At 39.4% G+C, this 13,457-nt stretch overlaps 2 protein-coding genes across 2 annotated transcripts; both read right to left on the reverse strand.

Annotated features, from left to right (window-relative positions):
* Positions 1-2,367: 2,367 nt before the first annotated feature.
* On the reverse strand, positions 2,368-7,810 carry LOC115205260 (cysteine-rich hydrophobic domain-containing protein 1). Its single transcript, XM_029771037.1, has 6 exons — positions 7,533-7,810; positions 6,568-6,622; positions 5,292-5,447; positions 4,871-4,927; positions 4,367-4,426; positions 2,368-4,182 (listed from the first exon to the last, which is right to left on the reverse strand). The coding sequence occupies exons 1-6, from the start codon at positions 7,673-7,675 to the stop codon at positions 4,132-4,134; spliced, it is 522 nt and encodes a 173-aa protein (XP_029626897.1). The 5' UTR covers positions 7,676-7,810; the 3' UTR covers positions 2,368-4,131.
* Positions 7,811-9,352: 1,542 nt separating this feature from the next.
* LOC115205262 (homeobox protein CDX-1) lies at positions 9,353-12,981 on the reverse strand. The gene is made up of 3 exons (XM_029771038.1): positions 12,341-12,981; positions 10,290-10,435; positions 9,353-10,177 (listed from the first exon to the last, which is right to left on the reverse strand). The coding sequence occupies exons 1-3, from the start codon at positions 12,777-12,779 to the stop codon at positions 9,947-9,949; spliced, it is 816 nt and encodes a 271-aa protein (XP_029626898.1). The 5' UTR covers positions 12,780-12,981; the 3' UTR covers positions 9,353-9,946.
* Between the last annotated feature and the right edge of the window lie 476 nt (positions 12,982-13,457).

Below are 13,457 nucleotides of genomic sequence, written 5' to 3' on the forward strand. Positions count from 1 at the left end.
TTAGAAACGGTAATATTAGAATAGTTATTGATCAATGAAAAGATTCTACTTGTTGCCTCTTGTTTTGTATCGTTACTGCAACGTGGTAATGAAAACATCAGGCGTAATGGTTGTTTGCTGCAGAGGATGTTGAGAAACAGCTGTTGTGCTTGAATACTGAGACGCCGGTAGAAACAGTTCTTCCCTTAGCTATCAATCATTCAAAAAGGCTGTTCTTGAATTGCGGTGGCATTTGCGTCCTTAGCCCTTTATCGTGACTCAGTTCCATTACATTACACATAAGTCATTGGACGAAGGTGCGTTCTGTAGGGGGAGTTGTTAAAAAAAAAAGCCCTGACGCTCATTCTGAACATTAACACGCATCGCTTGCAGTACAGGTTTTGAAAGCATAAGAACAATTTAATATCAGCGATTTAAAAAAAAAAAGGTTGAATTGATACACACCTTTATAAGGTTAGTGTTCACACACTGCCATATCTCCGTGTTACAGTGCTTGTTTACCGAAGACGGACGGAATACAGAGGGACCACGTGCTAATTAGCTATCTAGCATGCTCGGAACATCTGTCTGTAATCGGGTCACGTTCGGTAGGCTCCTTACGAGTACATCTCGGGCTATTGCGTACTTTGTCTTTTCAACCATGAAGAACACTTTAAAATGACAAAACGTTATAGTTATTTATATAAGTGTGATTATATTGAACTGTTTTTCATTGTCTATAGATCAATAAAAACATGAGGCTATTAATATATATTTTTAATTACTAGCATGTCTGTCTTTTTATGTCATTTGGTGTTACCGTCTTGAAAGTCACTCATTACAAATATACAAGGACCTTGAGCATTCCCTCCAGTAGCAAGCTGTAGTCGGGGGAGGGGTCTATAAAGACAATTATTAGCTAATCACACCCGTTTAGGATGTCATACATTTGAGGACTCTAAATCCAGTGTCACTTGGTGTTAGTCAATTTAAATGAAGGGAAATTACATTGTGAGCTAAATTATTAATCATATCACTTTAGTAAATTCTTTTTAAAGGGTTAATTACCTTAGATTTGAGCATCTGTGGCCTCCATTTAAGAACATCCTGAGTGACCATTTGTTCGTTGGTGTTGCTACTCCTACTGGTGGCACAGTGTTATCATAATAGTAAAAATGATTTGAACACATTAAGCTGCCATGTTAGAGGATTTAGAATGGGAAGATTTCCCATAAGTAATGTGATGCATTTGTTACATAATGATGTGATTGCAAGTACACTCAATTAACTTCAACACTCAATATGTGATACTTTCAAAGCATTTAAATCATGTTTGCAGGGGAATATTGGTCCTTGCTTCTTCTTATACTGCGATCAGGAAATTTGGAAATGTAGCTTTTTGATTTTATTCAACGAGACAATTTAGCCGAGATGTGACATGAATACAAAAGGGTTAGACCTGCGGTGCACTACTACACACTCATAGCTCATCTCCTCTCATAGTGTGTCAGTCTGCCCTCTGGAGGACGGAGGAAGAGAACCAGCCAGCCATCTCCATATCTCTGAATTGTCACAAACTGCCTGAACTAAATCCCCCCAATTGGTTGTATATGATCTCTGATGTTAATGTTAGGCTTTTGGAAAGGGCACTAGAGGTCACACAACCCAGTGTGGTACTCCATTAGATTAGATGGGTGCTTGATACAGTAGGTGTAGTGAGGTGAGGAAAGGCAACTTCCGTTGATCCTCTAGACACCTCAAACTCAACTCTGGACCCTGAGGCCAGTTCCACTGCATTTTTTTATTGTTCCCCTCTAATTAGGGACTGATTTAGACCTGGGACACCAGGTGTGTGCAATTAATTATCAGGTAGAACAGAAAACCAGCAGGCTCCGGACCTCATAGGGAAAGAGTTGAGTACCCCTGCTTTAGACCTTTCCACATCCCAACTCCAATGGGACAATAAATCCAAGAACAAAGGGGTCTATAAAACAACCCTCTACTCATTACAGTGAAGCCCACCACTCCAGTGTATGTGTGGGGGTTGTGATATAGCAACCTATTTGATTTTGGCCCCAAACTTAGGGGCCACAGTTCCATGTTGTGAAAGTGCTAGCTATTTATGGTAATTGTATTCCAGGGTTTTACAAATGTGTCAAGTAATTACAGGCCATCTTGTTAAGTTAACGATTCAACACCTTGTTAAACATGACAAATAGCCAGGTATCAGTGGCAGACTCTGGCCAAAGTACATTACCACATGTCAATTAAGATGATCTGTATAACTTAGATGATGCTGAGTAATTCACCATATGGCAGTAAGGTAAGCATGTCAACAGTTAATGTCAGCTTGTGGTTTTCAGTTGGACCCACTTGAAGACTCAAAGATTCAAAATCAACCATTTATTTTAGCTTTCCATAGGGATTGAGTTGTCATGACAAACATTTACAAGTACTCTGTAACAGGGCCAATACTGGGAAGAGGGCCAGGGCTCTCCACAATACGAGTGAGCAGATGTCAGTCTTCACAACCACACCACTTCTCTGACTGCGGTTCATCTACCATTCCAGAGGCACTATAATGCAGCAAAACTCTCAGCTACAAGTGAAGGAGACAACTCTGGACAAAATGAATAACAAAGGAAATGTTTATCTCAATATGTAATGTACTGTAGGTTGTATGTGGTTTTTAACAACTAACACAAAACACAGTATAGGAAAATAAAAACTATAAAATGAACAAAGACAAAGCTGCAATAAAAAGTTTGACAAAAAACAAGACATGGAGGTGCCAAGTTGGAGTCCGTTTCCAACAGTACATCATAAAGACAAGTAGCCATCTCACATTGAACTGAATGACACTTTTTTTTTTTAAGTTGGCAAAAATCACAAATAACATGCATCACTAGTGTCATTGTAAAATTATTAAAAACCTCAGTTTGAAATCATTCTCTGAAATCCTGACATTTTGATAAGCTCAAGTGCAATTTTCAAACCTAACTCTGGCATCACATACATTGTAAATGATATGGCTTACTAAGTAAACAGGTCCATATAAACTGGAAAGAGACATCTTTCATAAACAAAACTATGGTATAGCATTATCTTGGCAAAACAAATCAAAAGATCTAAATAACAATGTAAACAACAGCATACCACTGTAGGCCTACAGTTTATACTAACATATTTACAGTTTTTTTTTAAAGTTCCCTGTAGAAAGGGTCATTTCTGAAATGAAGAAAAAAAAAACATGATGCGGACTTACATCGTATGTTTGGCAAATTCAAGCATCCCATCTACTTTTTGTCACAGAGACAAATTGATTTGAGGAAAGTAACCCCAATAACCAGCATTTGAACTTGCTGAGCTACAAAATGTTTGTCTCCTCCTGTCTTATATATAAAATGGTTTGTTTTACATAAGGCAAGGATGCTCTAGGATAAGGGGTGTCAAATTCATTTTGCCCCGCGGGCTGCAATCGGTCTTCACCGAGATCGGGAGGGTCGCACTTAAAATGTATTATATTTCCTCGCCGGCAAAAATCGGCAAAAAATGGTTTCAATGCTTCCGGACTGTCTAGCTTTCGTTTCAATGACTGTTAGAAAGCTGGACAGAGTGAAGAGACTATAAATGTAGGTCTATTATCATTACTACACAGTTTCCATTTGTTTTTCCTCATTTCAAATGTCCCAAAAATCATAATTACAACAATGTTTTTTTTCTTTTACTCAAACCACCCCCGGATTGAATGTGCCCTGGCCCACGGGTCGTAGGTTTGACACCCCTGCTCTAGGAGGTGTCACATGTTTTCCCAAAGCAATAATGATATGATACATGGACTCAGTTGATGATGGCTCTTTGGGCTAAATGCACTTTTCAACAGTGTTATTTTTTCAATCACTTGTTGTCATATATATGTAACAAAAGCAAAGTATTAGTGTGCAACAAAGAGAGCATTTTTCTACTTCATCAGGAAATGTGCAAAATCTGCTCTAAAGCAAAGTGACAGTGTTGCAATTTCAAATGTACAAGGTACCGGGAGATGTAAGGGACACCGAGACACAGGTGCAGACCCTTATTCCAACATTTATACTAGGCACTAAGGATAGGAGTCAAGGGCCACACTGCAGGTCTCCCAACAGCCTCCTCAGTTCAGTCCGGTCGGAATATAGGATATTTGTGTAAGAATTCTATAAGAATTACCTGTGGAGGGAAAAGTTCATTTAATTTAAAACTTTTCTTTCAGCATTGAATATTTCCAGTGGGCACTCTTCTATAATACATTCATGCCCATATTTTGACTCTGTTGCGATTTGAGTTCGTAATACTCAATAAGTTGGCAAGAATCATATTCTGTTTTAAGGGAGCATAAATGTGTTATACTCACATATTCCATCATATTGCTGCTTTCACATTTCCTTTTGCTGAGTTTCCAGTGCAGGCCCAGCTAAACAGAAGAGGTGAAAGTGAGGACAGACAACACCGCACACACACAAGCACGCACACCCACCCACATCCCGTCTGGTTAGCAAATCTGAGTGTGAGGGGAATTTAGGAACGCTTCAAACCATGTCTGGCTGGGGTCAGGTAGTGGTCAGACACCCTGAAGAGCTTCCTTCATTCTTCTGCTCAGTTACTAGCTGTCACTCATTGTTCCGAGACAAAACTAAATTAACATGCCTTTTACTGCTGACCTTTAGGTCTGGTCAGCCTCTGTCCACTATGTCAGCTGAAAATAGCTTTGAGGGAAATTCGATTTAAGGGTTAAAGTTGACATAATGAGTTAAAGACCATTATCCATCAGAAACCTGCTACTTTAACATCACTCAACCCATCGCAACTGACATAACTTGGTCTTTCAGACAGGTGCTAATATGCAATTTGTTCTTACCTTGTGATATAATTGGTTGTTTTCCCATTCTAACAACTTCTGAATAGATCTTCTCGCCTGTTGGGAAAGGAGCACATGCTATATCTTCTAGTATTAACCTCGACTTCACACTCTTTTACAATTGACAACAACATCAGTATTATGACAAAGAGCTGTTCATAGACTGAACTTCTACTTTTACCAGCTTGTAATTTCCACTTTGTCGTCAATAACACTGGGTTGGGGCACCACCTTTCAGTGATGTCCCCTTCAGCTGTGCAATGTATCCTTTTTACACACAGACCCTAATTCCACACAGGTTGCCTGCTTAAGACCAATACGGCTGATTGCTAAACTAGTCCATGAGTAATAAGTGGACGTGCTGATTTAGAGAGAGTGGGACTGTGCAGCACACATCACGCGAGGGCAGACTGAGACTTACTCTCTTGTTGAGGCATATAACAGGCCACAGACTGAAGCCCACCGTACAGCAACAGCACAGGCAGCCACAAAGAAGCCACTTCACATTGACAGGCAACGTCTTCTTCAAGCAAGCGTTCACTCTGCTGATGCTGGTTTTAAACTCCTCTGGAGCCACCTGGAAAAGAAAGGGGAGAAGGGAGGATGAAATGGACAGGAAGAGTCAGACAGAGGAAAGAATGTGGTTGGAATTTATATAGCTTTTGATTTTATTATTGGTAATTCTCTCTCGGAGACAAATCAGATTCTTCACTATTTTCAATTATTTTGCGCTTAAAATAGTTCTCATCTGAAGCAGTAAGCAAAAACAAACCTCAAAGGGAAAGTAGGAGAACGGCAACCATTCCTTTGCTCTAGTCTAATGTACTGACTAAAGTGAAAAATGGCACCAATTGTTTCAAGAAAAACCTGTACTGTGGTCTGTAGAATCAAAGAGCCTTAGAAAACAAACAGGTAGCCTAGATATTTGGAGATGCTTTCCAGAGATCAGATCTCTCACTAGTACGGCTGTAACTTGCTAACCAAGCTCTTGTCTATTCACGGCAGAGAGGAACTAAAGGGTGAGATAAGCTTAGTGCCTGTGGCAGCGGCCGTCCAAACAACATGAATAGATGCTCATTCCTCTCTGGGTCTGTACGCCATAAAACCGGGGTCGTAATATTTTATGACAGGATGCAAAGGTCTCTTTGCAAAGAGCGAAAGGCCTTAGAATAAGGGCCTACTGATCTGCACCCTTCAATCATCATAATTGTGACCTCTTCCATCACGTCACAATACTGGAGGGACTTTTTATTGCCCTGCACTTCCCTCAGCCTGCTCTTACCCCTTCAGCCTTTTTGTGTTGCAGTGTCCGACCCAGGAAGCTGCCCTTTCTTGTGTATGGCACAGTCTTTATTTCATTATTTTATCACCTGGAGCTGTGTCCTCCCGAACACTGGGCCCCCGACCAACTGGGCTCCAAAGACAGCTTACTCATTGACAGAGCTTCACTTCAGCTTTGGACACACCGTGGTGTGTTGCTTGAAATGCATCAGCATCAGATAGAAGCCACTCAAGAGACTTGAAAGAGGTAATTCAGGGATGGTCTGATTTGTCAAAGGGGAAATAGAACAATAGAGCCACCATAATAGCTTAAATTGCTTGATTCACAGCCCAGTTTAAATCAGTTGAAATGCCTAGCACAAGACATTGCGTCGGTAAAGTGCATATGAAGATACTAATGAATTTGGCTACTGTACCTTTCCCGTGAGAACTGAGGGAAACTCAGTGTCAAATTTGTTGCTCAATCCAAACCTGTCAAAAAGAGAAATACAAATGGTAAAGAAATTAACAACTTTCTGTTGAACATGTATAAAGTACTTCACTATGACTGTGGGCTGTCACAAGGGAAACCTAGCAATGCTTTTTTATGGGGATGGAATTATACACTTTGTACTCTCAACATATAAATACCTATAAAATGTAGACCTTGTGCCTAACACTTTACAATGTATACAGACAGCAGAAATAAACAAATTAATGTCCTGAATGACCTGTAATTTGTTTCATTATGTGAATAGCTTCCCCTGCCGAGACAATTCTATAGGATGACAAGGCTACAGCATATGCATAATTCAGTTGTGGACACTAGAGGAAGTATACGTAACTAGTATGTCATCATTTGGGAAGGTAATAGGTGTTGTGTCCATTGCTGGTAAGCAGGGAACCAGAAAACAGTCAACAGAATGTTAGGCTATGGATGGTAGCTAGCAAGCTTGTTGGAAATAATATGCTTGATTTATCACCACCATTTGAATATGCCAGCTGCTGGCAAAATATTCACTACAGTGGTAAGCTATAGCGACTTACTGAATGTCATGCAATTAATGTTCGTTTGCTGGCTTGTCATTTTTGTTAAAGCAGATGCTTTCTCATTTCAGGCTAATTTGCAGAAACCCAGTGTACCTAACGTTAGGTAGCTAACTAGCTAGTAAACAATAAAGCAGGAATAGCAGGTCCGCAATAGATACATTTGCCTTAATTGACGAGGCTAGGGTTAACAGTTAACGTTACGTCCTACGATAGGACCAGACAGCTAGCTGACTGTTATTGCCACGGCCTAGCTAGTAAGTTGTATTTCACAGCAGGCATTGTTGTTAGCAGGCTAGCGTTAGCTAGTAACGGATTATAATGACAGCGTTAACAGTAGCTTTGAATTGCTTACACGGTGATGTGCCCGGCCCCTCGCATAATCACAGGTTCTGAGCAATATCTAACAAGGTGTTCTTCACTCACTACACGTTCATCTTCTTCGTCTAACTCATAGATTGTATCGAAGTCCGCCATGTTGGGTAGTAAGACGCTCATGACGTCTTCTTAACTGCCAGCATGACGTCAACAAGACATGCAAGGTGCTTTCAAGACAACTAGGACGCCGGGTGGGGGGGACTAGCTCAAAACATGAAGTCAGATATCTTCAGGAACTGGGAAGTCGGAAATCTCCGACTTCAATGCGTTCATGACTACTGTGAACTCAAAAAAAAAAAGAGCTTCGACTGGGAAAAAGTGTTTTAAACGGTCATCCAACTCTGAATTCTAAGTCGGAAACTCGGGCATCTTTATAGAGCTCCGACTTTCCGACTTGGAATTCAGAGTTGGATGACCGTTTAAAACACTTTTTCCCAGTCGAAGCTCTTTTTTTTTGGAGTTCCCAGTAGTCATGAACGCATTGAAGTCGGAGATTTCCCAGACTTCCCAGTTCCTCGTTGTTTGAACGAAGCATCACACGACCACAAACATCCTCGGAAGCACTCAGTTGGAGTTCTGTAAATCTGTGTGCAAAAGTGAGGGATATCATGTCATATCACATAAGCTTATTATTTGGAACAATAAGATCGAATAGGCTTCCCAAACTAGCTAATAACTGCACAGCTATAACTGTAGGCTACACACTCACTTGTTTATAGCATTTCATGGAAACCTATTATTGCCCATGTTACCTACAGATGTATCATCTGATTGAGGGTTAATTTACCCATATTCGATGAAGGATTAGGGCATACAAGTCATCATCCAAGTGCCATACAACAATAGTCCACAATTAGTTTATAAAAATTCTCATTTTGCATTTTGGCCTAGGCTAAAGTGTCTCCAATTTATAAAGGGGATGTGTTTTCTGAAGAAAAACCATAATGCCTAGACAGTAGTCTGTAAAATACTGAATTTGTCTTTGTGGACAAGTAAATTGACCTCTGTCCAACAGGTTTGTTGAGGTTGTGCAGCACTTCTACACAGATCTCTTGCAAGTTTTTGGAATAGGCCTCGGCTATGTTATGAGGATGTTAATGTTTAATGACAGTCTTGGGTAACCTTTTTACAGGTTCATGATTGTAATCTATCCATACTACACTATGCAGCCCATCCCAGCCCATAGACCAGACACCCAGCACACACTGGTTGAATCAACGTTGTTTCCATGTCATTTCAATAAAATGATGTTGAACCAACGTGGAATAGACCTAGAACTGACGTCTGTGCCCAGTGGGTATAGTCTATATTACATCATAATGGCTCAAAGGTAAACATGAATTGAGAAGACAGCTTGACAGTTGTCAGTTGCTGTACTTGGACGAGCATAGTAGGCCTAGTCTTCAAAAATCTCAAACTTGACACTAGAGTCCTTTACAAAAAGTAACTGTCTAAGTTGCATGTATATTGCTTTGGCTAAATTAAGTTGCTTGGGCCAATTGCTCTTTTTCTGGTGCAATTTATTGGACAATATCTTCCGATTTAATGTTACACATCAACAATCAAATGTTGCCTTTGACACATGCTGGGCTGACAGAATCCCATCCCAATAGTTTGGAAACGAAATAGGAGGTTGATAAACTGATCTAATTTTGTTTGCGGTTATAGGTATCAAATAATAAGAGTAGGTAAAACTATAAACAATGACGTCTGTTTGAAGAAAGTATGCACACTCAGTCTGGTTATTTTGCAAAAGTGAGCTATCCTTTTCCAGTCAATGAAATAAGTAGAAAAAGGTAACGTTAAAACACATTTTATTTACATTTTGAACATCAAACAAACGTTCTACCCGTATCTCACTTAAAACCTGATTCACTTGTCCCTGTAGAAAAAAGTTACGAAAGTGTGCTTTGCAATCAAATTGGAGCAGAAAATTGCAATCAAATTGGATCAGAAAATGCATAGTTTGTCAAGCCATTATAAAAGCTCCAAATTAATGATATCCCTTTCATTCCAGATAAACTTCAAATAAAATGTACCGGATTTTTTATTTTATTTACAAACACTTATACACTTCATTACATAGTCTACAGAAAATTATATTTATATCTCAATAACTCAGACACAAACAAACAATTTAAGCGTTACATGTCTGAACCATATGTTGATTTTTGTATGTTTTTTTGAATTATTAGAACTATTCTATAAAAATAATATTTCAAGAGCCTCCAGCATTTCGTTGCAGTTATAAATCATCTTGTTTCTCGAAATCTCCTAATCCACAACATGTTCTTCAGGACGTTTGAATAATCCATTGGAATCCAAGTCTTGAGGAACGGTCCTTTCAGCGTGTTGGAGTGCTCAGTTATGTTGGATGGTCTAAATTCGATTCTACTGAGTGACAGTAACCTGCTGTATGTTCCTAATAGATGGCAAGTTGTTCATTCCGGGGGGTGGGTAGAGAGAGCCGTGAATATCCGACGGACTGAGTGAGCCTGGTACCGGCAGAGGACTCACTGAACCCGGGTCACTGTGCACTGATCCTCCACTGCCATCAGATCCCATTTTCTTTTTGATTAATTTCCTCTCCTTGGCTCTGCGATTTTGAAACCAGATCTTCACCTGTAAATGTAAAAGGAAAAACTTGTCAAAATTGTTATTCGTTTCATATTTGATGTATCATTTGATTTGTCAAGTCTAGGGCCCTAATGCTCTATCAATGAATTGGTTTTACCTGTCGTTCTGAAAGGCCAAGGTTCCCCGCAAGTTCGGACTTTCTTCTGATAGTGATGTAACGATTAAAATGGAATTCCTTCTCCAGTTCCAGTCTCTGGTGATCGGTGTAAACCACTCTGTATTTCTCCTTCGTTCTTGTTTTGCCTGAAAATGTGAGAAATTCAGAGAATTCAATGCTTCTTATGCCTCATTTTTAAATAGCCGTCACACTGAACAACGAAAATGATGCAAAGCAACGATGCAATTTCATGGCATTCAAATTATTGATAAATACAGGGGCAATGGGCTATTTAAACACTAAAGTTAATTATTGTTTTAAATTCACCTTTAAATATGTAATTTTTAGTATTTATAGCAAGTAATACTAGAGAGGTAGGATAATCAACAGGCTACTTATCAAAACGCCTATTAAACTTGTTACTTCGTTTATCCAATAACTCTCTAAATGTGTATGACACGTCTTTAGGCGCTTTCAACTGAAGTGGTGGCTATCGTGTTAATCTAGATTGTGTTGCTTTGTTGGTAGCTATGCTAATCGAGCCACTGATCTTCTTTTGATGTCACTTTTTGAACAAACTGCAGAACAAAGAGTCTCAGAGATTTTACCTAAACTCCATTGATGTGTTAAGAGGCAACACACGACACATAAAGGAGTTACAAGGCAGACATTTCTCTAGCTTGGATCAGGTTGCTCTTGTAGATAAACCATAAACACGTCAGCACCTTTTCAGGTAGAAAATAATACTAGTCGTTTTGAACAACATTGAAACATTTTGATGTTTATTGTTATAGCCTAGGTCATGCTTGGTAGTGTTTTACAGGGCCAGAGATAGCCTCCTAGAATTAAACACTTAATAACACATTTGATAGGCTTGCCTAACAAGAAAAATACACCTAGGCTATAAGATGGTCTTTTTTGAATATTTAAATGTGGGTGGGGGGGATTTGACAAGTTAATAGGCTATAAAACGAAATTTACGAGTTAATTGAGGCTCATAAGTTACTATGACTTAATTGATAAATATAGTCTACAATTAATGAATTATATATTTTTTTACACATTAAGAAATGTTGTGGTTTATTGCCCAGTTATAAAGCTTTGTATATATTCGTCAAATACATTTATTTGCTGTGAAAAACGCCACCCTTTCCGGCAATATAACTCTCGAAGAATGGGAGCCGAGGAAGACACTTTGGTGCATATCAAAGTAAAACGAGGTGTTAAAAGGGGTCGCCGCCTGAATTTGACGGATAACCCTCAAAACCAGAGACAATGTAGCAAGAAAAGTAGACCTCGCATCTAGTCGACGGGAGTAGAGAAATTAGCATTACAAGTAGCACCTGGCGCCCTTTCTTGACACGTTCATCGTTTCCTCCACAAGGCCTGTATCAGAAAATAACTAAGATGTTGTAATTGATGTCATACTTTATCAGACCATTATCGCGATGGTAGGCTTACAGTTGCATTGTCCATAATTCATTTGATACGTTCGATCTAGTGCCTATCATTTTCCTATTTTCTCTTCTGTTTTGAGTCTGGTGCAATTTCCAATTTAGTGCCTTGAAGTTGCATCTTACATGTTTCAAAATAAGCCTAACACCAAACTGAATTATCAATTTACAAACATTTCACATGCAACTGTGTAATTATGGTGACATCTCATTTAAAATGTGATTAGCGAACAGTCACAAATTAAAGGAGAATTAGCTATTGTTAGCAATTCGTTACGAATACCACCTAAAATGTGCCCAAATGTACTCATTACGTATTATGCATGAGGTTATTCGTTTTTAGAGTGAGATTTATCACTTAAATTATGCAATTAAGGTATATATTGTATCCATTCTCTAAATACTACCTGCTGCACAAGTTTATGAGCCAGCACAATTATGCATTTCCATGCAAGAGAAAACATAACATTTCCGGCTCTTCTTAGGTAAATATGAAGATGTAGTTTGACATGAGTTGAGGCTGTGCTCATTGCACGAATCATTTTAACGCTGGCATGCATGTCGTGACACAATATAGTTGCTTGTGACCTTTCTCACCCGTAGAAGATGATTGTACAGTTTTGCTCATCCACTGGTAAGAAGAATTGCGCCTTTCTCTATCCGGGGAAAGTTGAGCAACAGAAATATTATCTGTAGGTGGTTGCAATACTGCTGACCCTGGCGCGTGCATGGGATTGTATTCAGGTGAGCAATAGGAAACGTGTCCCGGCGAGGAGTTGTTCATGGGCGTAGGATTAGTGTTAGGAGGCCCCAGACTATAGGCGCCCCAGTCCTCCCTCGGTGCGACATAAGGAGCTCCCCAAGCCCCCGAAGACTGTGTATGAGTATCCATGTTTGGCACATGATGGTATCCAGTAAAGTCGGAATATTGTGGCGTGGAAACAAAGTTCTGTGGTGGGATGTTGATTCCCGATCGTCTTACAGGTCCTTGGTGATACATGCTGCCTTCTTTATCCAAGAGGTATCCCACATACATGATTTGAAGAAAAAAAGTTACAAAAGTGACATTCAAGTCGACATAGTTTCCGGGCAACTCCTTCTGTAAATCTAAAAAACGATCCTCTTGCTATGGTTCTGATGTGTATAGTCCAATGGTGCTCCCCAAAATGAAATGCGAACTAGTTCCTGACTTGATACTGTCTCACATAATGTGGCGCTGTTGACAAGGTGGTGGTGCTAAAGGTATATTATGGTCTTCCTTCCTGACGTCAGATGAGTCTTCAAACCCTGACGATTTGCATTCAAAAGAAGAGTCAATAATGCTGCCAAACCCACTGTCCCCTAGCGCATTTTTTTAAACCTATCACCCCAAAAAGAGCAAACCCTGCACTTCAACTCTGAAATATTGGCGACGTGCATCAAAATATAATTGCAAAATTGAACTGCAACTTCACCAACAAACAATATGCTTAAATTAATATGCTCCTGATCACGTTGGGCCTTACCCCTATCTCTTAGGCCTATGTATAATTGAAGTGTGCTTGACATTTATTTTCAATTTTCAACATTTGTATTTATTTAAGCCTACTCTGAAGCTGCATACATTATCCCTTAGAAAGTAAGATGTGATAGCCTGAGCCTACTTTTAATACAGGGCTATTACTGTGCTATAATACGCTATAATTGTAGGCTACTAATGATATAAAGTGTAATT

This window comes from Salmo trutta, chromosome 13 (assembly GCF_901001165.1).
Source record: "Salmo trutta chromosome 13, fSalTru1.1, whole genome shotgun sequence".
Taxonomy (NCBI): Eukaryota; Metazoa; Chordata; class Actinopteri; order Salmoniformes; family Salmonidae; genus Salmo; species Salmo trutta.